At 36.8% G+C, this 26671-nt stretch overlaps 1 protein-coding gene across 1 annotated transcript; it reads right to left on the reverse strand.

Annotated features, from left to right (window-relative positions):
- Positions 1-1582: 1582 nt before the first annotated feature.
- On the reverse strand, positions 1583-21547 carry THEGL (theg spermatid protein like). The gene is made up of 6 exons (XM_044681725.1): positions 21093-21547; positions 15131-15268; positions 13033-13153; positions 5767-5898; positions 3513-3688; positions 1583-1697 (listed from the first exon to the last, which is right to left on the reverse strand). The coding sequence occupies exons 1-6, from the start codon at positions 21545-21547 to the stop codon at positions 1583-1585; spliced, it is 1137 nt and encodes a 378-aa protein (XP_044537660.1).
- Between the last annotated feature and the right edge of the window lie 5124 nt (positions 21548-26671).

The raw sequence follows: 26671 nt of genomic DNA on the forward strand, positions 1-26671 counted from the left end.
AAGGAAGGAAGGAAGGAAGGAAGGAAGGAAGGAAGGAAGGAAGGAAGAAAGAAAGGTTCTTCGCTAATCCAACAAAGCTAAGACTCAGCTATGGAGACAACACTTTTTAGAGATTTTAGGGAAGAACAGAACAAAGATCAGGTAGGTGAGGAAGACAATTTAATTTGTTACAGGGTAGATAGCATTATGGTGGTAAGGACATGACTGGTTACATCAAGGAGAGTAGGCTAGCACCCATGTGAGGCTAGTAACCACTCCTTTCTGTCATTTAAGGAATGCTTGATTGCTTTATGGGATCCATCTGCATATCACAGACCTTGGTAGTGGACCTGAGTTAGCAGACATCCTGGTGCCTAGAAAGGTTTGCTAAGAGATAAATCACAGAATCAGTTACTATATGAAATCAATGCAGCAAAGGTCAATTATAAAGCAGAATTAATTTTAGTTTCTCATGTGATCATAAAGCTTTTTGAGGATAGCCTAGGCTGCATTTATAATATGGCAATTGCCTGAGACTCTATCCCATCAACTTTGTGTATGATTAAGAGTACAACATGATGACTTTGGTAAAAAAAAAAAACTTGTTACCATAGTGTTCCTTCTTCTTTCCCCAGTCTAATTTCTACATCAATCTCTTAATATTTAGTCAGTTCCTTACCCCTAGTTTCAATAAGATTTTTGTACACATCATATCTACATAACAAAATTGGCATTCCTTCAACATGAAGAGTCTGGTGATGGAATTAAATTACCTTAGAAATTGTTTTCCAAGAATTATTCATTACTTTGCTTTTGTCTCTTTTTCAGTTGTGTGGTTTTTTTTTATGTAAAGTAAAATTTAAAGGTGCCTTGGAATCTTCAAAATGTAAAGTGTATGCAGATATGTGCCATTAAGGATATCTTTGGAGTGACTGTCAAATTCTCTGCTGTTTTCAAGCAGGTTTTAACACCCCTGTTGGCCAAGAAACTCATCTTACATGATACTGAGCATACACAAAGACAGGAAAGTTGGTGAAAATGTGATACTTTGGGGCACATCATCCCTTATAGTGTATCCAGAACAAAATGACATTTCAAGTTGTCCAAGAGAGCTTGACCTTTCTTACCAATGTGCAATTCTTTCAAATAATGCAATATCCAGCTAATTTAAAAGTAATTGGTATGGGATCAAAATTACTTGTTCTAAGAAGGAACCATGTGTATATATGAGAAGAAAAGACAGAAATCCTAACAAACTAGGGAAACTGACCCTATTAGAAAATACATAAAACCACAAGAAAGTACTATAGATTTAGGTTTATCACTAACAATTGGCATGTCCTTATTATGCAGGGCTTCATTCACCTCAAAGGAATGATGATGAGACATGCCACTATTGCTATTTTCTCATCTTTTTGGTGGAAATGGCAAGGAATATCGGATACTAGAAACACACATACAAAAAAAAGTACGCAGAAGAAAATTGCTGTTTAATCATTACAATGATTCTCCCAGAGGTCTCATTGAGTGTTTTCTGGCAGAAAGGAGAGCCAGACATCTTCAAATCCAGACACATTACTGGTGTTGGAGGTATTCTGTGCATTCAACGTTTAACAGGCTCAGCCAATTTTACTATTCTTGGAGAACATATTGCTACTTTTGCGGCTTCCTTGACTTTAAAAGCGTCTAGATTAATGCCATTGGTGGTCAAAGGTGTTCTGAAACAAAGCAAAGGGGAAAATAAAAGAAAATAAGTATAGCATTTCAGAAAGAAAACTAGAAATTTCTCAGTAGTATTGTACTTATTACAAAAAAACTAAATTGTTCAAATTTAGTTCTCTTTTACTATTAAAAAATAATGCCGGGGGCAGCTGGGTGGCTCAGTGGATTGAGAGCCAGGCCTAGAGACAGGAGGTCCTAGGTTCAAATCTGGCCTCAGACACTTCCCAGCTGTGTGACCCTAGGCAAGTCACTTGACCCCCATTGCCTACCCTTACCACTCTTCTGCCTATTGACTCCAAGACGGAAGGTAAGGGTTTAAAAAAAATAATGTCAGTCTAAGGGGCGCTAGGGGGGTTTGGGGGAGAGGGAAAGAACATGAAACATGTAAATATGGGAAAATATTCAAAATAAAAATTAAAAAATTAAATTAAAAAATAAAAACAATGAAACTAAAAAAAATAAATAATGCCAGTGCCCACGTTAGATGGGCTCATGAATAAGGGGATCCCTGTGCACTTAAAAGCAGTTGGCTTATGTCAAGACACTGAGCAAAGAGTCTTAGAGTTGTTACACTATTTATCCTAAACTTTTGTCCTAAGTTAACACTAACTTCCTTTGTGTCTTCTAGAAACAAAACAAATAACATTTTAAAACCTTGAATATTTTGAAGAATAATTTTGACCTGTGATTTCATTGATGGAGGGGGCTCCTATCCTTTCTACCAGTACAATCTGCAACTTAAGCATCTTACACTTTTGCCTGAGGGTACCGAGAGTTAAAAGGACTTGTCCAGGGTCCTGAGATCAGTAATGTGTCTGAAGTAGGACTTGAACCTGTATCATCCTGCCTCCAAAGCTGGCTCCTTTTCCACTGCTATATCCTGTGCACTAAACACTAACTCCCAGGTCCTGACCAAAAATTTATGATCTACTTCCTCTCGGCCTCCTTGAACCACACTTCCTTCCCGTATTGTTTTAAACTGACTTCTGAAAAAAAGATCCCAGCTTAGAACCCAATCAGCCCGCCTACTCTTACAAGCCCACTGGTCACCCTTAAGATTCAGCCAGCAAGAAATAGGGTGAATTTGAGTCACTCACTTGATTCTTTCCTCCCTACCTCTGCTCTAAAGAGAGAGTGCCTTCCATTTAATTCACCATTGCCTAAATGAGCATCATAAAGAAGAGAAACTTTTGTCAAGTTTATGTGTTTCTTTTCCAGAAATCAAAACATCTACTTTGTATTAATCATATAAGCCCTCTTATTATTCATAGGAGATGGGCAGGGAACTAGTGTGGTTAGGCTTGTTTTGTAGATAAAGGAAATAAACTCTAAAGTTTACTGATTTACTTAAAAGGCCAGACAGAAAATGAACCCCACAGTTAGAATGAGAGCCAAGTTTTTTGACTCCCAGTCAACACTAGGTCTTCTGGACCTTAAAAACAGCTCAGTATTTTATTATGAAATAGCCAATGGCTTGCCAAGGTAAATGTAACAAGATTTCTCTGAAAATATTTTATTTCTAGAACTTTTCTTCTTATTAACACTTCCCTCCCCAGATCATCTCTTCTCTCTCTTTTTTAAAACCCTACCTTTTGTCTTAGAATCAATACTATGTATTGGTGCTAAGGCAAAAGAGTAGAAAGGGCTAGGCAATGGGGGTTAAGTGACTTGCCCAAGGTCACACACCTGGGAAGTGTCTGAGGTCAGATTTGAACCCAGGACATCCCCTCTCTAGGCCTGACTCTCAATTCCCTGAGCTACCCATCTGTTCCCCTCCCATCTCTCCTTTTTTTCTCTTGGTACATGCATACCTTGCACTAGGAACAGATAGTTCTTCAATCCTTGGTGATGGGACATATTTTAGGGCAGACCGCCGTATTGGCTGCTGAACTGGACGCACTGGAAGATACTGTTCATTTACAGTTTTGGCTCTGGCTAGAAGTTGTGTACGAGAACTTGGCTGGGCTGCCATGGCAGCATCGGATACCTTTAAAGGAAAACAAAAAAAAAAAATAGAAAAAATTCACCAAACCAGCTGACTTTAATCTTAAGCGATGTCCACCATTTTGCATTTGCCTCGGCTACTTTTATGATAAACTATGGTTTGACTATGCTCAGGTCATTTACTCTTTCTGAGCCTAAAGCAACTCTTTAAGACATTTAGTTCTAGACGGGTTACAGTCTGCCTACATGGAGGGAGCTTCCATACGAATGACGTAGCAAGGTTGATATTTAGTCAGAATCACTAAAGATCTTTCAAATCTTTGTTTTTTAAAAAGAATGAGTGAATTTCACATCAGATAACTTTCCTTAAATTCTGAAAATGTTGTGTGCGTGCATGAATAAAATACACACACCCCTACAGACATATTTCATTATTACATATTTAACTTGTGTGTTCGTGATGTCTGGAGTATATAAAATGATGCTTTTCATGTAAAACAAAATAAATAATTCTATTCATGTAAAATATATTTTATGTAAAATAATGCTTTTCTAGACTGCCTTTTAGGGCTATTTAAGAATCCAAGGAGATGGAATATACCTTAGAGTTCATTTCATTTGACCCCTTCATTTTACAAATGAAGAAGGAGAAACCCTGTGGTTAAGGTAGAGAGGATGATAAATCTTATTACATTTTACAGATTGGGAGATTGAAGAATTAAGAGATGTGATTTATCCAAGTCACAACCAAGACTATAATCTAAGACTCTTGATTTCAATCATTACACTCTTTCCACTAGTCTGTACTGTCGGAGAGAATCCCATATGAAATCTCTGTGGTAAAATTCAAGTTGCTCTTCAGGACCCTTTAACAATGACTAGTATGAAGCATGACCTGCTGGTATTTAGCAAGTATCCAATTGTATGAGACCTAAACCAGGCACAGCTCTGGATCGTTTGTCCAGGTACCCCTTCTCTCTATAGGAAACTCTTCTAAGATGCCCCACAGTAATAGGGTTAGAATTTATAGGATGACAGAGTTACAAGAGAATCCAGAGTCTGCCGAGTCCAACCTGGAACCCATAGGTCATAAATCATAAATTATAGAATTATAATTCTACACTTATGTATATTTTATTTCTACATATGTAATCCTATAGGTAGAATTATAAATCATAGAATTAGAAGTAAAAGGAATTTAAGAAATGATCTAATCCATGTGCCTCATTATACATCCGAAAAAAAAAACAAAAAACTGAGACAGATTTAGTGATTTGCCTGAGATCATACAGGGAGAGACAGAATATGAAGCCAAACCCTCTGAAGCCAAACTCAGTGCTATCTTTCCTTCTGTGATATCCTCAATAAGAAGTCATACAACCTTTTCTTAAAAACTCCCAATGGAGGGAGTAAGAGAAGAAGCCTATTCTATTTTTGGAAATCTCTATTTTTTAATGAAGTTTTCTTTTCTTCTATCAACTCTAAATTTTTTTTTGTAACTTCTACTTTTTGTTCTAAGTTGTACCTTCTGGGACCAAGCAGAAAAATCTGTCGGCTCTACAAATAGCTAAAGACAACCATGATAGCCTCTCTTGGTCTTCTCTTCTCCCAAGTTAAACATTCCCAGTTTCTTCAACTGACCTTCCCTGATATGGCATGGACTCTACTCCTTTCATGACACTACTTATCTTCTAAAGGACATATTCCAGATTAACCAAGTCTTTCCCAGATTGGTAACCAAACCTAAATGCATATTTCCATATGTGTTCTAAACAGAGCTGTATCTGGCGGAGTTACATACTTGCTCTGGATACCATGCTTCTCAATGAAGCTTAAGGTCACATTAGCTTCTCTGACGGCCATATTATACTCCTGATTCATATTGACTTTCTAACTGATTAAACTCTCCAAATCTCATTTTTCATAGAAATTGCCATCTTACTATGTTTTCCCCTCCATACAATACTTGTAAAGTTTTTTTCTTTTATTCAAGTGTAGAAGTTCTTAATTAGTCTCATTAAAGTTTAGCTTTTTTCTATCCAGCCCATTGTTCTAACATTCAGGAACAGTCAAAATTTGTATCTTTCCCCAGATAACAAGGGAAAAAAAGTGGTATCTTACAGGGCGAATTGGCAAATCATTTGTTCTTCTTTCAAAATATAATGTTTCTATTTTGATCTTTGGTTCAGAAAGAGAGATCACTCTTGTTGAGGGATGTGTATTCAGAGCAGTAGCTGGAATCTTTGTTTCAACCTGTATAAAGAAAATAAAATAGTATTTATTGACTTTTTACAAAAGACATCAATCAGATCCATATTGCATTTCTAGGTCTGCACAGTGAACCACACTTCTTAGCAGAGTTGGCAGAGAGTAAAATCATATGTGCTAAGAGAATATCTGTGTGTACCATTTTAACTAGACTTTAAAAAAAAGAAATTTAATTGTAAAACTAAAAATTAGAAGTAAATTAGGTAATGATGTTATTTGGATAGTTTTCAAAGGAAAAAAGATCAAGTCTGTTTTGCCTGAATAAAATCAATATAGAAGAAAAATTACAAGTGGGAAAATATCTTTTCATCAAATGTCTCTCATAAAAATCTGGTATCTAAGGTATGTTTAAATTCACACAAAATTTGAAGACTAAGATCCATTCCCATATGGATAACTAATCAAAATATATAAATAAATTGTATTTGAAAGAGAAATTTAAAGTGTCAATAGAGGACAACTAGATGTTCAAGTGGATTGAAAGCCAGGCCTAGAAATGAGAAGTCCTGGGTTCAAATCTGGCCTCAGGCACTTCCTAGCCGTGTGTCCCTGGACAAGTCACTTAAACCCCCATTGCCTAGCCCTTGCCACTCTTCTGTCCTGGAACCAATATGCAATATTGATTCTAAGATGGAAAGTAAGGGTTTAAAAAAATCAGTAAACATATAAAAGATAGTTGAAAGTCATTAAAGATATGAGAAATACAAATAAAAACTACAAGATTTCACTTCATATCTTTCAGTATTCCAAAAATGACAAAAGATGGAAATAGTCAGTGTTAGAGGGGTTGTAGCAAGAGAGGCAGACAGACTGCTGGACAATCTATGAATTGGTCCAACCATTTCAGAAAATATTAAGGAGATGTGAGAAAAGTCACAAAATTTTTCATTCCTTTTTACTCATTGACTCCAATATCCTCTAAGACATTTAAGATATTCAGTCAATCAGTGAACATTTATTAAGCAACTACTATGTGCTAGCCTATATGATAATCCCTGGGTGACAAAGACAAAAATCAAACAGCATTTGCCCTCAGGGGACTTACATTCTATAAGAAGAAGCAACACACATACGCATAAGTAGGTACAAAATACATAAGGGGTAGATATGAGGTTTTGGGGTCAGAATTACTAATAGCTGAGAGATCAGGAAATCACCTTCTTATAGAGGTAACATTGAACTTTGAAAGAAGCAAGGGATTCTATCTAAAGAGGCTGGATGTGAAGAGGTACATTCTGGGCAAATAGGGCAGCCTCTGTTGCCAAGACAAGAGAAAGGAGATTGAATGTCATGCATTAGGAATAGAATGTAAGCTAGTGTGGTTGGAATGGAGAGTATGCTAAAGATAGTAAATGTGCCTGGAAAGGCAACTCAGAGCAAGATTATCATGAGCTTATATGACAAACAGAGGAGTTTGCACTTGATACAAGAAGGAATTGGAAGCTACAGAGCTTCTTTAGAAAGAAAATAACATGGTCTGGTCTGTGATTGAGAAATATCATCTTAGCAGCCATCTGGAATTTGGAATGGAAGGGAGAGATGCATGGGGTAGGACCAATTTTGAAGGCTATTGCAGTAGAGCAGGTAAAAGGCAAAAGGACTTAAATAAGGCAGTGATTGTGTGAGTAGGGAGAACAGCAGAGAGTGACAAACAAGAAAATGTATCCAAACTTTCCAAAAAAAAATAAAAAGGAAATTGGTCACAAGCTCTGGAGGAACTAAAAAAGGAGTTCAAAAACCAAGAAAGATTGGGAAGAAAAGTGGGAAAAAGAAATGAAAGTAATACAAAAAAGAAAATAGCTTAAAAGGCAAAATTGCCCATGTGGGAAAAGAGGCACAAAAATCAAATGAAATAATAAGCAAATTGGAGACCAGAATCAACCTGCTAGAAGCCATAAAAAGCAGGATAGACCAAACAAAATAGGAAAACCAAAAGACAATAGCTGAAAAACCAGTCTTTAAAGACTAGAATTGGGCAAGGAGAAGCTAATGATCTCATGAGACAGCAAGAATTAATAAAGCAAAATCAAAAGAATGAAAAAATAAAAAGAAACATGAAATATTTCATTGAAAAGACAAACTGACAAGGAAAACTGGTCCAGGACAGATAATCTGAGAATCAAAAGCCTTGACATCATACTACAAGAAATTATTCAAGAAAATTGCCCTGATATTCTTGAACAAGTGGGCAAAATAGACATTGAAAGAATCCACAGATCACTCCCTACATTAAATCCTCAAAAGACAACCCCCAGGAATGTAAGAGTAAAATTCAAGAGCTTCAAGCAGCCAGAAAGAGATAATTCAGATATTAAGGAGACCCAGTCAGAATTATATAGGATCTGGCAGCCTCCACACTAAAGAATGGCAAGGCTTGGAATATGATATTCAGGAAGGCAAGAGAATTGGGTCTACAACCAAGAATCACCTATCCATCAAAACTCACTATATACTTTCAGAGGGAAAGTATGGGCATTTAACAAAACAGAAGATTTCCAAATATTTTTCAAAGAATCTTAGATGATTTTGATGTCTGACTATGAAACATCTTGTTGAAAGAAAGCCTTTAAGGCAGCATTTCATTCTACTAAATAAAATACTTTTTAATAATCAATAAACAATAAGCACAGTATGATCTTATCTATACTACATCTTTCAGCCAGGTGTAAATGTAAAGATATGGTCCATTTTAGAAGATGGCTCATAAAAGATTGAGTGTTACCCACTACCCTCCATTAGGATGACTTCAATGTGTCTTATAAAGATTATAAAGTCTTATAAAGATTTTCTATAGATGGGAAAGTAGGCATAAAGGTTAATATATTTTGATGTTTATCTTTCTTTAGTATTAATAAGACCCAATTTCCCCCCCCCCATTCCTTTGGTATCTTCTCTTATAAGTCAGAGACATGCATGGAGCATGGATTTGGTGTATTGGTAAACATGATTTATGCTTTATGCATGCCTATGCTGTAAGTATATTCAGGATGTTGATGTTGAGTTCAAGTATGGTACTTCTACTTTTTTTAATTTGAATTTGTATTTTTTTAAACTTCAGATTTTTTCAATTTTTCTTCTGTTTGTTGCCCTCTTTCCATTTTTATTCTTAAATGTTTTTGCAATTACTATTTAGTTGGATCTCTTGTCAAACTTCTTTAAACTGGTTTTATTTTTACTACTTCTCTTTGCTTTATGAGGCCTCCCTGCCCAAAATTATCCATCATCCTCCTTTGCCAGATTTTATAAACAAGTTTAGATTTAAAACTTGTGTTGCCTTGGGCCATAATATCTCTCTATTTGGCAAAGTCCTATTCTGATGCCTCATCATAACAGAGATGACTTTGGGTCCTCAAAGGTTACGCCAGCTGAATGTCAGCCCTGGCAACTTTGACCATGTGTTGAGAAGGCTTTGAGTAAGACCCAGGCAAAAGACCAAATCTGCTTTCCAAGAACCAGACTAAGTATAGTTCACCACCAACAGGCTGGTCACTTGGTGATTAAATCCTTGGCCATGGCAACCTTTAAAACAAAGAAAAATACAAAATGGTCCCCTCCCATTTCTGCAGGGACTATGGGAAAATGATAGAAGGAGGAGGTAGAAGATGCTAAGAGCAACACAGTTTTTAGACAATCTACAAATTTTTTGCAGGTTGAGATCTTTATCCATTGACCAACAAATAGGCATACTACTGTAGGAACTATAATATTAATCTTGACACTCCCATTATAAACAACCAGAAGAAATATAGAAGCTATAGCTAGGTGAAAAGATGACTCAAAAGTACCCCTTGGAGAACTACATAAAGGAGCTGGCAGAATTTGTTTTTATCATACACTTAAAGGTAACAAGAACCATTATTTTCTGGGATATCTGGTCATTTACATTGAAATGATTATGATAGATATTTGCAAAAAGATCACTGTGAAAACAATTGCAATTTATACAACAACATCAGTTGCAGAAGATCAAGAAATAGAATAATTTTACCAAAAGTTCTAAGACCTTACAAATTAAATCAGTATACATTTTAATTCTCAATTACTTATTAATGCAATGGTTAGACTAGGTGAGAAATAAATCAGAAAACAGGGGTCAGGAAGAAAGAATGAAAGGGATCAAACAATGTACTTAAGTTTCACCTTATTCTAGTATGATTACTTTCTTTGAGAAAAGAATTGATAAATGCCAGTAATAGGACACACCAAATAAGCTCACAAAAATGAAATTGATTATATCTTAAAAGACCTATTCATATGAGAGTTACCCATAAATCAGCTTTCTGTATACAATCAGATTATCAATTTGTCAGAGCAATATTGAGAATTAGAAAAAGGCTAAAAGAGATAGAAATAATTAGGTAATTGTATACAGAACTAAAACAGGTCAATCTTGAACTGTTTAAACAAGCCTATTGTTATAAAATAGGCAATAGATAATTTTTTATCATTATAAAATAGGCAATAGATAATTTTTTAAATGACATTGTCATTAGTTAAATTAGTTACAACAATTTTGTATAAAAGCTTAACCAATACAAATCAGTTACTATAAAGGAGACTAAAAGAGCCCCAAAAGTATCTTAGTCAATAAACACTGTGAAACATACAAATGTGAAACCAATAGTCATTGCCCTCAAAGAGCTTAAACTCTAGTAAATAAACTAACAGCTAATTACATAAATAATTGTAATACACAGAAGAATTTTGTAAATAACTATGAGAGGTGCCAGAAAAACACAACAGAATTTTAGTAATCTTTTCTAAGGGGAAAGGAGAAAGGATAGAAAGGATTCCTGGAGAAGGTAGCATTTAGATTGAACCTTGAAGGATGGATAGACTTTTAAAAGGCACAAGTGGAAAGAATGAGCAAATGCATAAAGGTGGGAAAATATAGGGCATGTTGGATAATAACAAAAAGTTCAGTTTTACTAAGGTGCTGTAATTTTACAATTCACATTCTACAGTGCTTTAAAATTTACAAAGCACTTTCTTTGCAACAACTCTTGTTGTAAGGTAGAGCAAATACCACTACTCCCATTTTATAGTTGATAAACCAGGATCAGAGAGTCTGTGACTTTCCCAGAATCACACAGCTAGTAACTGTTGAGAGGCAATATGAGGGGGCAGCTGGGTAGCTCAGTATAGGCTAGTGAACCAGGCCTAGAGACGGGAGGTCCTAGGTTCAAATCTGACCTCAGACACGTCCCAGCTGTGTGACCCTGGGCAAGTCACTTGATCCCCATTGCTTACCCTTACCATTCTTCTGCCTTGGAGTCAATACACAGTATTGACTCCAAGACAGAAGGTAAGGGTTTAAAAAAATTAAATTTAATTAAATTTTTTAAAAAAGAGGCAATATGAATTCATCTGATTCCAAATTCCATGATTTTTATGCCATAAAAAAGGAGGCTGGAACAAGATTATAAAGAGACCCAAATAACAGACTAACAAGTACTCCACTTCATTTTCATACACAATTCAACATCATTAATGAATTTTGAGCAAAGCAGTGACATAATCAGAGATTGCATATAGGAGGGTTTAAAAATGAGTACAAGCCAGAGACAAAGAGACCAGTTAGGAAGATATTAAACTGTCCATGTAAAACAAACAAACAAAAAAAAGGTGGTGAAAAATTTAATCAAGATAGTAGATTTGAGAATTAAAAAGTGGAGACTGCTACAAAAGATATTGTAAGAATTGAGGACTAAGTGGATTAGTAGGATGAGAGAAGGAAGAGTCAAAGATGACTGAGGTTTGAAGTCTTGATTAAAAAATGTCATCAGAAGTTAATGAAGAAGTAAGAGGAGCTCAAGATACGTAGTTCAATCTTGGACATGTTAAATTTGAGATGCTCATGAAACAAATAAGAAATGTCTAGCAAGCAGTTTTATGTGCAGGAATAGAGCTCTGGATTGGAAAATACATGTGGGAATCAACTATATAGTGGTAATCACTGAAATCATGGCAGTGGATATGATCATTAAGAAAAATAGTGTAGGAAGAGGAGAGAAGAGAACTGAATAATATAAATGAAAAGGCATTTTTAAGGGCTATGGCCAAAGCAATGTGTTAAGAGATACTAAGAAAAAAAGATGGACCCAATTCTCAAAGAGCTCACATTCTATTAGTTAGAGACAATATCCATAAGCAGTATGACGTATATAGGAAATATATACATTTCGATTGTAGGAGAGAAAAGAGAACCAGAATGTCCTGACAGCATGTAATAAATGGTTGTTGATCGATCAATAAATAAATGTTAGACATTAAATAATTGCTTGTCAATCTGAAATCTCTTGAGGAGTCATCAGAGAGATTTCAAAAAATGATAATGCAGTATCATGGAAGACAAGAAGCCATTAGTCAATACTAGCAAATATTGCAGAAAAAAAATCAAGAAATAAATTTGGATTTCTTGATTTGCAAGTCAAGGGGTGAGTGAATGGCAAAGAGGTGTCTATCCTGAATACAAGCTTATTTGGTTAAGAGTTTGGAGAGCAAAGGAAGAAAGGAGATGGGACAACAGTAATTCAATGGTATGTTAAAGGGAACTTTTTTAGGGTAGGAAAAATCAGAAGTTTGTAATTGGAGGGAAAGAAGCTAGAGTAGAAGTTGAAAGTTGAAATTGAAAGCATCAGACTGATAAAACAAGATGGTGGCTGGAGTGGAGGATATTTAACTTAATTCACTTCAACAAGCACATATTAAGTGATGACTGTGTGTCAGACATGGGAGTAAAGGTCCAGGCTTAGAGGGTTTCCTTTGGAAAGAAGATGAGACACTTCTTCCTCTGAATCAGGAAGGAAGGATAGTGCAAGCTACAGAAAAATCTGGAGATGAGGAAGAGGAACATTGAGGGAGCTTTTGTCCATGTTATTCTCTTATGAAGTAGGAGGTGGGGGAATCTAGTAAGAATTAAAGGAGAGGAGAGAAAAGGTCTGATTTAATAATGAGGGAAAATATAAGCTATGGAAAAAAAGGAATGACTAAAGAAAAAAGGCAGGGGAAACAATAGTGTTGTTATAAGAGCCAGATACAGCCAGACTACAGGAGCTCATTTTAAAGGGTACAATCCCACAGGGTCACATACATTTTCTTTGACATGAGCCCTTTTACCTGTTTGGGACCCTCATACTCTGGATGTGTAGGTTTAGCCACAGCGAGTTGAACTACCCGATTGGAAGCCTCCGGGATGTGTGAAGCGTCTTTCACGTGCCAAGTTGGGGAACTGTATGGCCTGCAAGCAAACAGGGACTTGAAAAGTTATAATTGATGAGCATTGTTGCACTCAACACAACAGTAGTCTGGGTCCATTCAGTACGAGGGAAAAATACCCCTCCATGTCAATAGCTCCTCAGGACATCACTCCATTAAAGCCTGGTACCTATAATAAAGAGGCTGCTAGGTGCTACAGGGGATAGAGTGCTGGTCTGGGAGGCAGGAAGACTCCTCTTCCAGACTTCAAATCTGGCTTCTGACACTTGCTAGCCGAGTGACCCCAGGCAAATTACAGTTTCCTGTTCATTTAACCTCCTTGTTTTTAGCTCGTGGTAATAACTTGAGTTCTGAATTTTGATTCTGTCATCATCCCCTATATTAGCTATCTGTCCCACCTCTATATCATCTGAAATTCTGATATGATCTTCCTTCTATTTATTTATTCAAGTTATTGGGTCAAGTGCAGACTCCTATAGCATGCTCCATCTAAGATGGCACTGATTGAGTATGATTATTCAACCAGACTTTAATTCACCCAACTAAACATTGTTCCAGGTCACATTTCTTCTACTATAAGAAAGATCCATCGATCTTTCTACTATGCGGAATGGCCAGATACATTTCACAAGACTGGTTTGTGAAAGTATAATGAATGAGGAAAACTGTTTACATGATGATCAAAATAGTATGGAGGAAAACATCACTGGAAAGATTTGAAAAATCTACCAATGGGAGAACCAAAGGTGACTTAATAGGATTGAGAATGAAGTATGCACCACCTTTTGAAAGATATGGAATAAGAAATATATTTTTAGACATGGCTGTTGTGTTGATATGATTCACTTGACCTTATTTATTATAAGAGAGGGTTCTTTTGGGGGATGAGCATAATTAGGAAATGATAGTGATTTTTTTAAGTTCATAAGAAGGCAGGGAATAAATCCACTCAAATTTTTAAAAAAGACTACTTTGGGGACCGAAAATAGCTATGTGGAAGTCTTATCTCGGTGGATTTACATCTCTGTTCATTGGTTCTGCTGAAATGAATGTGTGTGTGGAGAGAGAGAGAGACAGAGACAGAGAAAGAATAGACAGAGAGAGACAGAGAAAGAAGAGACAGAAAGACAGAGAAATGTATTTGTATATTTTTAAAACATTCTATAGATGTCCATTCTTGTTGCTATTATTCCACCGCTATTTAGGCTAACCATCAACTTGCTAGGAGACATGGATATTGAACTGAATTGGACTTAGAAATAAGGACAAGGTAATGGACCTCTGAACCAGCAGCAATACAATGACCCAGGACAATTCTGAGGGATTTATGGTAAAGATGCTACCCACATTCAGAGGAAGGACTGCAGGAGAGGAAACATATAAGAAAAACAACTGCTTGAACGCATGGGTTGGGGTGGACATGATTGGGGATGTGGACTCGAAACTACCACACCAATGCAACTACCAACAATTTGGAAATTGGTCTCGATCAAGGACACATGACAAAACTAGTGGAAATGCGCATGGGTAGGGGGGGTGCGGGGAGGGGTTGAAGGGGAAAGGAGGAGCATGAATCATGTAACCATGTTAAAAATGAATATTAATAAATGTAAAAAAAATAAATAAAATAAAATAAAATAAAATAAAAAGAAATAAGGACAAGTTTATATTCAATAATAGGAATATAGTGATACTTCCATTTCCTCTAGCTCAAAAAAAAAAGTTGACTCATTTGAGTTTTTCCATGGAATTGGCTGATAATGTTCCAATCTAATCCCAAGTTCTAAGAAATTTCAGCTTTACCACAATTCTAAAACTGGACACTGCATTACTAAGTGTTGGGATGGATGAAAGGGTAGTGATTGTGGAAATGCTCTTATTTCCTTTGTTAATCCCTTAAAGATAATGAAAACGGCTCATACACAAAAACAAAAACAAAGATATTTAGGCATTTAACAAAATCACATTATGGCTTTGGGATACTCTTGTAGGACTCTACCTTTTTTGTAGGTATTCTTCTTTATATCGTTTCGGTTCTGACAGCTTTTCAATTCTTGGAGAGGGATAACTAAAAAATGCTTTTGAAGGAAGCTTCCAGATGATAGACCCTCGACCCCAACTGTTATGGTATTCAGGCCTACAAGATTTAAGAGAGAAGAAAAAAGGATGAGGAATAAGGAAAGTATTTTATTTTCATTATTGCTGACATTCAAATTCACTGCCTTTACATTAACTTAGGCTATTATACTTAGAACTGTGGACCCAATAGAATTCTATCTTACTCTACAGAGAAGTTGAAAGGGAATAAGGAAGGGGATGAGGTTGGGAAAGGGGTATTGAAAGGGAAGGAAAGGTTGGGGATAGTGATTAATAGACCTTAAGGAGAAATAAGAGGGGAATAAGAAGGAAAGGGATGGGAAAGAAAGGAAAATAAGGGTGAGGGAAAAGGGGGATTGATTAAAAGCAAAACACTGGTGTGAAGAGAAATAATGAAAGAAGAAAGGGTATGATCATAAGAAGAAATCAAAATGATGGGGAATATAGATGGTAATCATAACTCTGAATGTGAATGGGATGAATAAATAAAATGGAAGCAGATAGCAGAGTGGATTAAAAACCAAAATCCTATCATATGTTGAAGAAACATACATGAGGCAGGTAGACACATACAGGGTAAAGGTAAGAGGTTGGAATTTATTGGGCATCAACTGAGAAAAAAGAAGATAGGAGATGCAATCATGATATCTGACAAAGCCAAAACAAAAATTGATCTGATTAAAAGAGATAAGGAGGGTAATTACATCCTGATAAAAGGCAGTATAGACAACGAAGAAATGATCAGAACTGTGGACCAAAATAATGATTTACACAATAATTTTTTAAAAATTTGTTTACACTTTGGTAGAAATCTATGACTTCATCAGGGCGGAGAAGTCTAGCTGTGGAGACTCTCTCTACTGATTCATTTGGACAATTCTTCTGTAAACTTTAAGCCTTACAGTCCCACCTTCGGGCACTGAGAGTCTAAGAGATTTGCCCAGGGTCACAGAGCCAGCATGGACCAGAGGTTGGACTTTGAACCACATCTTCCTGACTCAATGTCTACCCTCTATGTGATGTGCCATTTTGCCTCCTTATCAATCAAAAAGCCGTAACAATTTTTTATGGTGCAATTCCTCCATAAGCAGAAATTTGGCTCTTTCAAAGATTATTAGAAACCATAGGGCTTATAAAAGAAAGAGTGAGTAACTCATTAGACTTCCACCATCTAATTTTGTACCTGGGCAATTTTCTATTATAAGATACATTATCCTACAACCCTGGGTCTCGGCAGCTTCAGTATCCCATCTCAAACAAAGTTCACATAAATTAATTGGAAAGAAATGCTTCACAAAAGCAGCAAGCACATTGAACTGTAAATTGCTGAGAGAGAAACAGGTAAATTAAAACCTTAAACCTCCACACTTCCATCTCCATTTTGAATAGCCTAAACTAAATCTAAGGACTTCAGACCAAGATGGCTTTCTGAACAGGAGGGCAAACCTCCCAATTCCAACAAACCTATTGCAAGAAATGCCCAAAGTTTGGAGTAGATGGAATAATGATCAAGAAATCAAATAAGCAACTACTTGAAGTTACTTCTTTTACCCAGAATTGCACAAGAGGTCAGCCAGAAGTCCCAGGGCAATAGTAAAGGGTCTGGGCAAGTACAAGATAGTCTCTCTGCATAACCAAAGACAGGCCATGGACATATGCTTTGTGTTAACAAGAACAGAGAGCTCCCCAAAGAAAACCCTGTGATGACACTAATACTATAGGCTGGGGACTTTGAAAGCCTCAGGGAGCAGCAAGGAGCATTAGATCCAGAAAGCCCAGGCCTAGGGGCTCCAAGATCCCTAACAAAAACTTCAACCTGAGATTCCAGAGAGGGTCTTGACACCCCAGAATTCTGAACCTAAAGATCCTGGGGACGCAAGACTCTAGCAGGTGTGAGATGACATAAGAACCTAGAGGACCAAGGGTGAGACCAAGCAGACCCAGTTAAAAGTTCAGCAGAGTTTGGTCATGGCACAACTCCCAGTTCAGAAACAAAAGCTGGATAGAGGAGTAAATCAAAATAAAAATCAACCAGTAAAAAAAAATTATTATAGATCTAGAAATGTCCCCCAAAGAAGGGATAAGTGATTCTAAATCAATTGCAAGCAGAGACTCAAAGGAAAAATAGATATTCCACAAGGACTACATGAATAGCTAACAGAAACAAAGTAAGAGATAAACAAAAGAAAAGTTATGGAGGAATTATCATTATTATTATTATTATTATTATTGATAGTTAACATTTATATAGTGCTTATTATGTGCCAGGCACTATGCTAAGAATTTTATAATTATTATCTCATTTGATCCTCACAATAGCCCTGGAAAGTAAATGCTATTATTATCCCCAATTTAGAAGAATAAATATCTTAGAAGAAAAAAATGTCAAAGCTTACCCAAGAAACAGACTCTCTAAATCAGTGATTCCTAAAGCGGGCACTACTGCCCTCTGGTGGGTGCTGTAGCGATCCAGGTAGGTGGTGATGGCCACAGGTGCATTTATCTTTCCTATTAATTGCTATTAAATTTTTTAAAAAATTAATTTCCAGGGGGCTAAGTAATATTTTTTCTGGAAAGGGGGCAGTAGGCCAAAAGTATTTGGGAACCACTGCTCTAAATAAACCAAACAGAGCTACTGAATCCATGAGACAGCAAAAATTATTAGAAGATTGAAAAATAGAAAATGTATGACATCTCATATAAAAATAACCTATGTAGAGATAATTTAAGAAGCAGTAGTCTGAAAAAACCTGGATACAATATTTTGAGAAATCATAAATAAAAATTACTCAGATGGATTTGACTCTGAGGGAAAAGTAAAGATAAAAAAGAATCTACTGATTACCTCCTGAAAAAGACTCCAGAAGGAAAAGTATCGGAAATATCACATCAAAGAAAATTACTGCAAGCATCTAGAAAGAAATGGTCAAGTACCCAGGCCACAGGTAGGATCTCACAAGATTTGGAGGCTTCAACTATAAACGGGAAATAATCCTGGGATACAACATTCCAAAATGCCATAGATACAGATTACAGCCAAGAATAAGAGCCCCCAAAGCTGAATGTAATAGTTTACATTTTTCTAGCTCTTTACAATTAAGAATTAAACAGGAGAAAAGCATTGAATAGAGGAAAAGTGGACAAGGTCGCATTTGGAGAATTATAAAGTTCTTTTAATTACCCACAGCCCTTTGCCAGTATTCAAACAGTTCCTAAGACTTGTAATGCAGGATCTTGCATGAATCCTGCATTACAAACTTGGGTCTTAAGCCAATCAAGACATGGTAAGATTGAATATGATATTCTCTGTCACCTTTAAGAGAGGCGTATGTATCTGTACACTATGTGCATAGGCTGCTTAGAAGAAGGTGAGGTCACAAATATTCTGCTTTACGTGTAAGTCTCTTTAGGATGAAAGCTGACATCAGTTGGGTACCTCTTCACATTGTCAGGGCTGATTGAACCATAATGACTATGGAAAGCCAGTCATAGATATCTAGATAGGAATGCAGTATTTCTCAGAATACAGCAATGTATTTAATTCATTTTTTTCATTTAAAGTTCTACAGGCTTATTAATAAAAGCTTGATGAATGAAAAAGTATGTAAAGGATCTTGTCAAATAAATGCATGATTTAAAAAAAAAAAGATGATGATGATCTGGACATTAGGGTGAATAAGGAAAAACCAATGGTGAGCTCAAGTGCTCTGTTACAGTCCTGGCATTATCAGAACATGAGGAAAGCCTCCTACACAGAACTCAAGAAAAACTGCCTGTGATTCATTTCTGTGAAGTCATGGGCAAGTCTTGCACAGGCTAGGCAGGTCTAAATGAGTGGTAATCTGCATCATTGTTGAGAATACCTATGCCAATGAGATTGGAGATATAGTAGAATATTGGGTTATAGAAGCAAAGTTTACAAAATACATTCCTCACAATTTCACTGTAAGGATTATTATTCACATTTTATACATGAGGAAATGAAAATACATAGAATTTAACCAAATTGCCTTTGATCAAGAGGCGAGAGAATTGCAAAGACCTCAAATTTAGATCCCAAATCTAACTTTCATTCTACTAGTTTCCTGATTTTGTTGACTTTACTCTGTATCAGTTCAAAGAAGTCTTCCTAGGCATCTCTGAATTCTTCATATTCATTGCTTCTTATGGCATAGTAAATATTCCATTACATTAACAGAATCAGAATCACAGAATTTGGAGTTGGAAAGGGCCTCAATAGCATCAAATTCAACCCATCCAAAAAACTATAGCTGGGGAAGGTATCTGATCTGTTACTTTCTTTTTTTTGTATGTGATATGACCGTTTCCATTAAAGTTATTTGTCTATTCTGAGCTTATTGTGGTACAAGATGTTGTTCTACATCTCATCTTTCAAACTTTTCCAGTTTACTCAGCAGTTCTTTTTAAATATAGAGCTCTTCCTCAGGTAATTCGAGTTTATCAAATACTGATCCTCCCCTTTATACTTTTCAAAAAAAATACAAATATTTTTTCTTAGCACATAGCCTATTCAATTTAAATTATTTATTAAAAATTTATAACAAATAAGTCTTAAGCATAAAATAAAACAATACAATATACAGATACTTATTTTCATAATTTTTATATTTACCAAATAAAAATAGTAACCACATGAAATATTATTCATTATTCATGGGCTTCTTTAACACAGTTTCTCAAGATGTGGCTTTACTGAAGCTGCTTCTCATAATTCCATTTCAACCATTAATTAACTGATTATTTTATAACAGTTATTGTGGAAAACCCATTTTCACTAACATAAGATGTTACAAACAGTTCTAAAATCTATATTGCTTTTTTTTAGTAAACTAGAGACCTCTTTTCTAGAGCTAACATATACTTCAGATTTTCAAAGGCTTATTTCAATATACTTTCACAAAATAATCTATTAAATTATTCTAATTTCTGATAGTGCATGTATCAAACGTATCATATGTGGCAAAAGCAAATAGGTTTATTATCCATTCATATTTAGAAATATCTAGGTTTAAAAACAAAATGAAAATTACTTTTGTAAACTTGTCAAGTAATTAATAAATAGGTATTTTCCAATCATTTGTTGGAAAGCATATTTAAAATTGGGAAACATCTACAATATTATTTTGAAAACTTATCCATAGTTCCAAATGTTTTCATCAATATAGGTACAGTATTTCTGGATCCAGAATAAAAAGTTAAGGACTTTGCAGAGATTTATATTGAGTATTCCATGTTTTCCCAAATTATCCAATAAATACTTAAATTTCAAGAGGAAATTTTTGTTGTAATATAAGTCTGCTTATCTCTATCGTGAATGATGAGGACCTTGCAGGGATTTATATTGAGTATTCCATGTTTTCCCAAATTATTCAAATTTTTTTGTTGTATTTTTTGTATTTTTTTATGTTGTCGTTTTTTTTTACTGGTCACACTATTTGATTTGTGGCTCTTTAGCATGGGAAAAATCAGTTGTTTTAGAGTAGTATGTCCGTGCTTTTTGCATATATATACATATATACATATTGTATGTATGTATGTGAGATATAATATGAGAGGAAGTTGTTAAACATGTATCAGCACATCCCTGCATATGCACTCTCTTTGGGTCTCCAAAAGAACTTCTCCAAAGTCTCTCCAAATGTATATAATTTCCCCTCAAGACCTCTAACTTCTACTCCTACTCTCCCAAAAGGCTCTCGGTCTTCCTCTCAGCACAGATCATCTTTTTTTCCTGCATTCATACCCCATCCTCCATGCCACCCCCGCCGTTCCTTTTAGTTCCAGGCTGCCTGGAAGTGCTGTCCACTTTGAGGCCCCTCCCTTTGGGTGCCTCGTTTACCTACCTGAAGTTTCCCCATGCTTGTCCCTCCACTGCCCTGGGCTTGGCAGTCTTGAGTTCGCTTTTCTGGGTGTGGCACCATTGCTTCAAGTCCTCGTGGGGCTGCTCCCCGTCCCAGGCCAGTAGTACTATCTTCTGTTTGACGCGTCGCTTTCTTCGTCGCTGACGACATCTCAGAGGATGCTTTTTTGCTTTCTTTCTCTTCCTCCGCAGGGACGCTGTTGGGTCAAGACGACGTCGGGTCTTAAAGGTTTTTCGTCGCCTTTCTACGGGCCGCTCCAAGAAGGCGGCGTTCTGGGCTAGACTTTGGGAAACAAGAAGGCTCCCGGATAAAGCAGACGCGGTGTCCAGGCGCTCATCTCCATGACGCCTGCGGCGCTGACCTCGCTTCTTCCTCCTTCTCTTCAAGTTACCTCCACTTCGGCACCCACGATTGTGCTGTCGAAAATATCCAGTCATTGTAGCCTTTGCTTTAAACTCATTCCCCACCCAGGGAGGGAATGCACCCCATAATCTGGAAAGCTACATTCCTCGATGGCAACTTTTTAGACGTGGAAAGCCTAGACTCATTTCTAGTCTTTTGAGGGAAAAGGTGATGGTGATGGGGGAGAAGCAGGTCATGAACTCAGGACCTGCAAAGATTCCCTCTGCTCAAGAACAAATGCCCTCAACATATTTATTAGCTCTTTCTCTGGGTTAAAAAGGTCCTCTTTTAAAATCACAAAATTAACTAAAAGGGGAGGAAATTAACCCACTTGCCAGCGCCTTGAAGGGGACTCTAGGTCAAATGGCTGGCCAACTTCAGGAAAAAAATTAGGTCTAGATTGAGAGATATAAAGTATCAGTCCTATCAGGTGAAGGACAGTAGAGACTAGAGAGAAAGAGAGCAATTCCAGGGACACTGATTAGGGGGGTACATGATTAGGGGGTTCCTTCTGGAGGTACCTCTCCCCCTTCCTTATTGGCACCAAGGTGAGTTCAGCCCCAGATCTCCTGACATTTACTGACTCAGGTGCTTAACCAGAATTCCCTTCCACCCAGAGCCCCAGCTCCCCCCTTACACTGCTTCTTTGTCAGACTATGACAACAGGCAAAGTGCTACATCCCACTCCCCCCCTTATTCAAAAATGTCATCCGCAGAGGTGACACTCCAGCCCCAACCTGCATTTATTTCTAAGGTTATCCATTTCAAGCCTACCCTTTTATGATCCATTTCTTTCTCTGTCTTTCTTGATCACCTGTGCTTTAGAATACAACCTGTATCATCAAGCTCCCCTTCATTCTAGAACTTTTTGTCATATTCTTTCTACCTTATGGTCACAGAAACCTAGTTCTCTCTAGAAGCTTTGGAATCCGCTGCCAACCTTTTCAGCTCAGTCTCCCTCTCTTATGCCCCTGTCACAGTGGCCAGAGGGAGGGTATCAGTCTGCTCCTTATTTCTTCTTACTATTTCCAGATTAATAATAACAACAATAACTAATGTTTATATAGCACTTACATAAGTGCTTTACAAATTATTATATCATTTGATCCTCACAAAGCCCTGAGAGGAAGATGTTAATATTATCTTCATTTCACAGGTGAGGAAACTGAGGCAAACAGAGATTAACTAATTTACTCAGGGTTACACAGCTAATAAATATCTGAGGCTGGATTTGAACTTATGTCCTCCTGACCGCAGCTCCTGTGATCTAACCACAGCACCACTTTTTGTACCTCAGCATTGCCAAATACTACAAATCAAGGTTTGATTTACTTTGATGACTGTCTAGACTTAAGATGGAGAAAAAACTGTTTATAATGCAGTATTGTAAAATATGTATACAATATGTGTCATGTACCCAATTTTTCCCCAGGACAGCCGGTTGTTAAACATTTACCAGTATATCCCTCTGTGTGTATTTATTAATTCGAATTAATAAAGGGAATTATTAATAGGCAGTTTACAGACAAAGAAACACAGTAAATCTTTGGGGCTTTTACACAGCAGAAGATGTATACACCTTTGTATGCTGTCTTTTGTGAGCTACTATGGCTCCCAAATTTATCATTCAGCAGCCAATTTCCTGGTGAGGAATCTTTTTTCATTTAACTAGGCTTGTCCTTTGATTACAGTTCTTTTCCAAACCTTTGAACCTGGCCAGAACTATCAGATCTTACACTCCACTGCCATAAACTTTGAGAATGTGCTATCACCTCCATTCCCTAATGAAGCATCAGAGTAGACAGGAAGATATCAGGTGTAAAAATATGCGACATTCCTGGCAACCTGAGAAATGTAAGTGAAAACAGCTTTAAGCTATCATTATTCACTAGTGAAACTGGTGAAAATACATGTAAAACTGAAAAATAAACATTGTTCTGGTCACAGGGAATTAGACCTACTTATACCTAGCTAGTAATGCTATATAATTCAATTCAATCTTTCTGAAGAACAATCTGGCCATATGGAACAAGACCTCCAATAATAATGTGAGTTCTGTTGGCCCATTTGGGGAGATTTATCTAACAGAAATAAGCAGAAAAAAATATCATTTGTATTTAGAAATAATCACAATATCACTACAAATAAAGGGAATTATAATATCAGAACCCTGGAAATAATTCAGTCCCAACACGGCAAATTCTAGTTTAATAGTGATGTGATGAAATTCTGCATACCTGTGGAGAAATGATGACTATATGGACTATGTTACTACCTGGAAATGTTTATGGGAAATAATGGAAGAAGATAACCTGAGCAGAATACAATGGTAGCCCACACACAAAAAAATGATTATGTAAAAATGTTTAAATGAAAATGAACAAAAAAGGCCAAAAGGATTTGAAGTAATGCAGAGCTTAATGTCCATTAATACTTTAAAAAGTTGCTTAAGTTCCAAATCTTTGGGGAAAAAATGCCCAAAATGCCTGAGGGGGCTGACAACCTTAGTGTAAGATACTTTAATGAAAAAATCAGATTGTTTAATTCCTAACACTCAGCGGACAGAGGGGAAGAAAGGAGATGAAGAATTGACCTGAAGTAAGAATGAGTAGAGAATGCTCAATAACTAGACCAGCCTGGTTGAAGCAGATGCTTTATATGGAGGGCTAGTGGCAAAGCCCAGCTTTTCATTGGAAAAATGGGAAGTGCAGTGTTGGAGTGAGGGCTGGGGTGCTTTAGGGTGGGTGTACAAGTAAAGAACTTTGGGTAACCTTCATCATTGGACCGGAACTTATCAAACTCTAATCTCTTCTTATTTAGACCATCCTAGTAGCTTTCTGGCTGGTCTTTCTGCAAGTCTCTCCCTTCTTTCATCTGTTTTCCATCTAGCTGCCAAAGTGATTTTCCTGAAGTGCAGATCTAACCATGTCAACTCTCTCAAAAAATCTTAGTGGTTACCTATGGCCTTGAGGATAAAACACAAAATCCTCTGGGGAATTTACAGTCCTGTACAATCAGCCTCCATCTTTCCTTTCTTATTATACATTATCAGGTTCATGACAAATCATTTCATCACCTCCCTCCACAGTCTAGCCAGATTACTCTTTCTACTCCTCCTCACCATGACACTCCATCTCCAGACTCCAGACTTTTTACCTTGAATGTCCCCCATGCTTAGAATGCATTCCCTCTTCACCTCCATCTTGTTTTCTTTAGACTTGACTCAAGCCTTTCCTGATACTCTCAGCTTCTAGAAACTGCCCTCTAAAAAGTACATTGTATTGATTTGGCATATGTTTTGTTTATAACTATTTATCCACATATTGTCTCATCTAATAGAATGCAATCTCTTTGAGAGTAGAGACTTTTGTTTTTGTCTTTGTATCTCCATCACTTGGCACACAGCATGTGATTAATAAATGCTTTTTGACTGACGGATTGAAGTGACATAGAAACTTAGAAATGGAAGTAAAAGGGCAAACAAAATAAACTTCAGCTGTTTGTAATTGTATTGAGGATGCAGGGGGAGAGGGAGGAGAAACCACCAAATGCTACTGAAAAAAAAGGCTGGCCCCCGCCTATGATAAAAATGCCTTCAGTTGCACAGACTTGCAATCAAATGTCAAATGAGCAAAAAATGACAGTGTTTGCTATAGCAGTGTAAAGGAGAGTTCCATCTAAGCTAGGCTAGGAAGGGCTGGTCAGAGCAGATTACAAGGAGAAAAGAATATCATTAAAAGGACCTCACCAGTAGTGGCCACCACAAAGACCCTACCTCAGTCAGATTGACCTATTTGCTCCTGAAAATGACTCCCTCAGTTCATCTCTGGAGCATTTTTCCTGCCTAGAATACCTTTCTCTTTGACTTTTCATATGCTTCCAAGACCAGATCAAATTCTTCCTTCACAGAAATAAAAAATTTCAGGGTTGAAGAATCCATCTAGTCCAATCCACCTAACTCCATCCATCAATCTCTACCTTATTAAGAATTCTTCTATTAACTTCCTTGTCCTTTAGGAGTTCCTTTAGCCCACAGAGGAAGGAAGAACTCCTTAAGGACAAGGATTGTATCACAAATCTTGTTGGATCCCTACAATGTCTCATACAAGGCTGGAAGCATAGTCAAAAACTAAGGCGCTTTGAATGAACAAATAATTTTTTTAATGTTGTTGGAGTCATTATCTTGCATCTGGTGCAATTGAGCGGTCAGAGCCAGAGGATATAAACAATCTTTTATTTAAATCATATTCCAGTGCTTTCAGTAGAAGCAGTTCTCAAGACAAAGCAAATAAGAACTGATGATGAGGTGCTGGGAGCTGCTGGTGGTGGTTAAAAGCAATTGGCAAGGTGATTTCCAAGTTGTGGATCTCATGAGCTCCTCACCAAACTCCTAAAAACTATTCTCTTTTTGCCCAAAGTCCTCCCCCAGTTGGTTCCCAAATCAATCAATCAATGGGGGTGGGAGGTGGGATAAAGGGACAAATTTTTGTAAAAGTTCCAGGTTGGTATGGTAGAAGTGGGGTGGGGAGGGGGAGATCAAAGATCGATTTACACCTCCCCACTTTCCATCAAAATTCTGGCCTATAACAAATGAGAAAGAACAAATTTAGGCATCTAAAGTAAGTTAAGAATTTTACAAAGTATTCCATAAATAAGACTCCTCAATGACATAACATGAATAAAAGTTTACATTTACATTGAAATTCACAAATTTTTCTAAAGTGGAGATGGCTAACATAGCCCCTGAAAATGATCAATATATGTTTCAAGATGCATTTTCCTTAAAAAGAAAAATTCTTCCTTCCACAAGTGTACATTGAGGTTAATTAATAAGTCTCAGAAGCAAAACTAAAGTAGATCATGGTTTCCACTTCATTCTTTCTCTCTCAAAGGGACTGCAGAATACGACTGATCTAAAAAGCAGGCAAGAGTAGTAAAACATATCCCCAGAAATAGAACACTATTTTTTTAAAAAGGGTGTCCATTAAAGAGCAAAATAACTACACTTTGAAACATTTGAAATGAGCTTCCCCTTCTCTTTATCTCCCTCTGTCCTTCTCTCTCTCCCTCTCTCTCTCCTTCACTCCCCCTTTTCTCTCCCCCTCTTCCCTTCTCTTTCTCTCCCTCTCTCCTTCACTTCCCCCTTCTCTTTCTCTCCC

This window comes from Gracilinanus agilis, chromosome 6, assembly GCF_016433145.1.
Source record: "Gracilinanus agilis isolate LMUSP501 chromosome 6, AgileGrace, whole genome shotgun sequence".
NCBI classification, from domain to species: Eukaryota; Metazoa; Chordata; class Mammalia; order Didelphimorphia; family Didelphidae; genus Gracilinanus; species Gracilinanus agilis.

Bases quoted from the DNA above. Each gene is read 5' to 3' on its own strand.
- THEGL (XM_044681725.1), bottom strand. From the start codon at position 21,547: ATGACTGGATATTTTCGACAGCACAATCGTGGGTGCCGAAGTGGAGGT. The intron at 13,154-15,130 runs GTAGAGTCCTAC...GTTTGCTTGCAG, and splicing joins GAAGAATACCTACAAAAAAG to GCCATACAGTTCCCCAACTT. The intron at 1,698-3,512 runs GTATGCATGTAC...GCTTTGTTTCAG, and splicing joins CTATCTGTTCCTAGTGCAAG to AACACCTTTGACCACCAATG.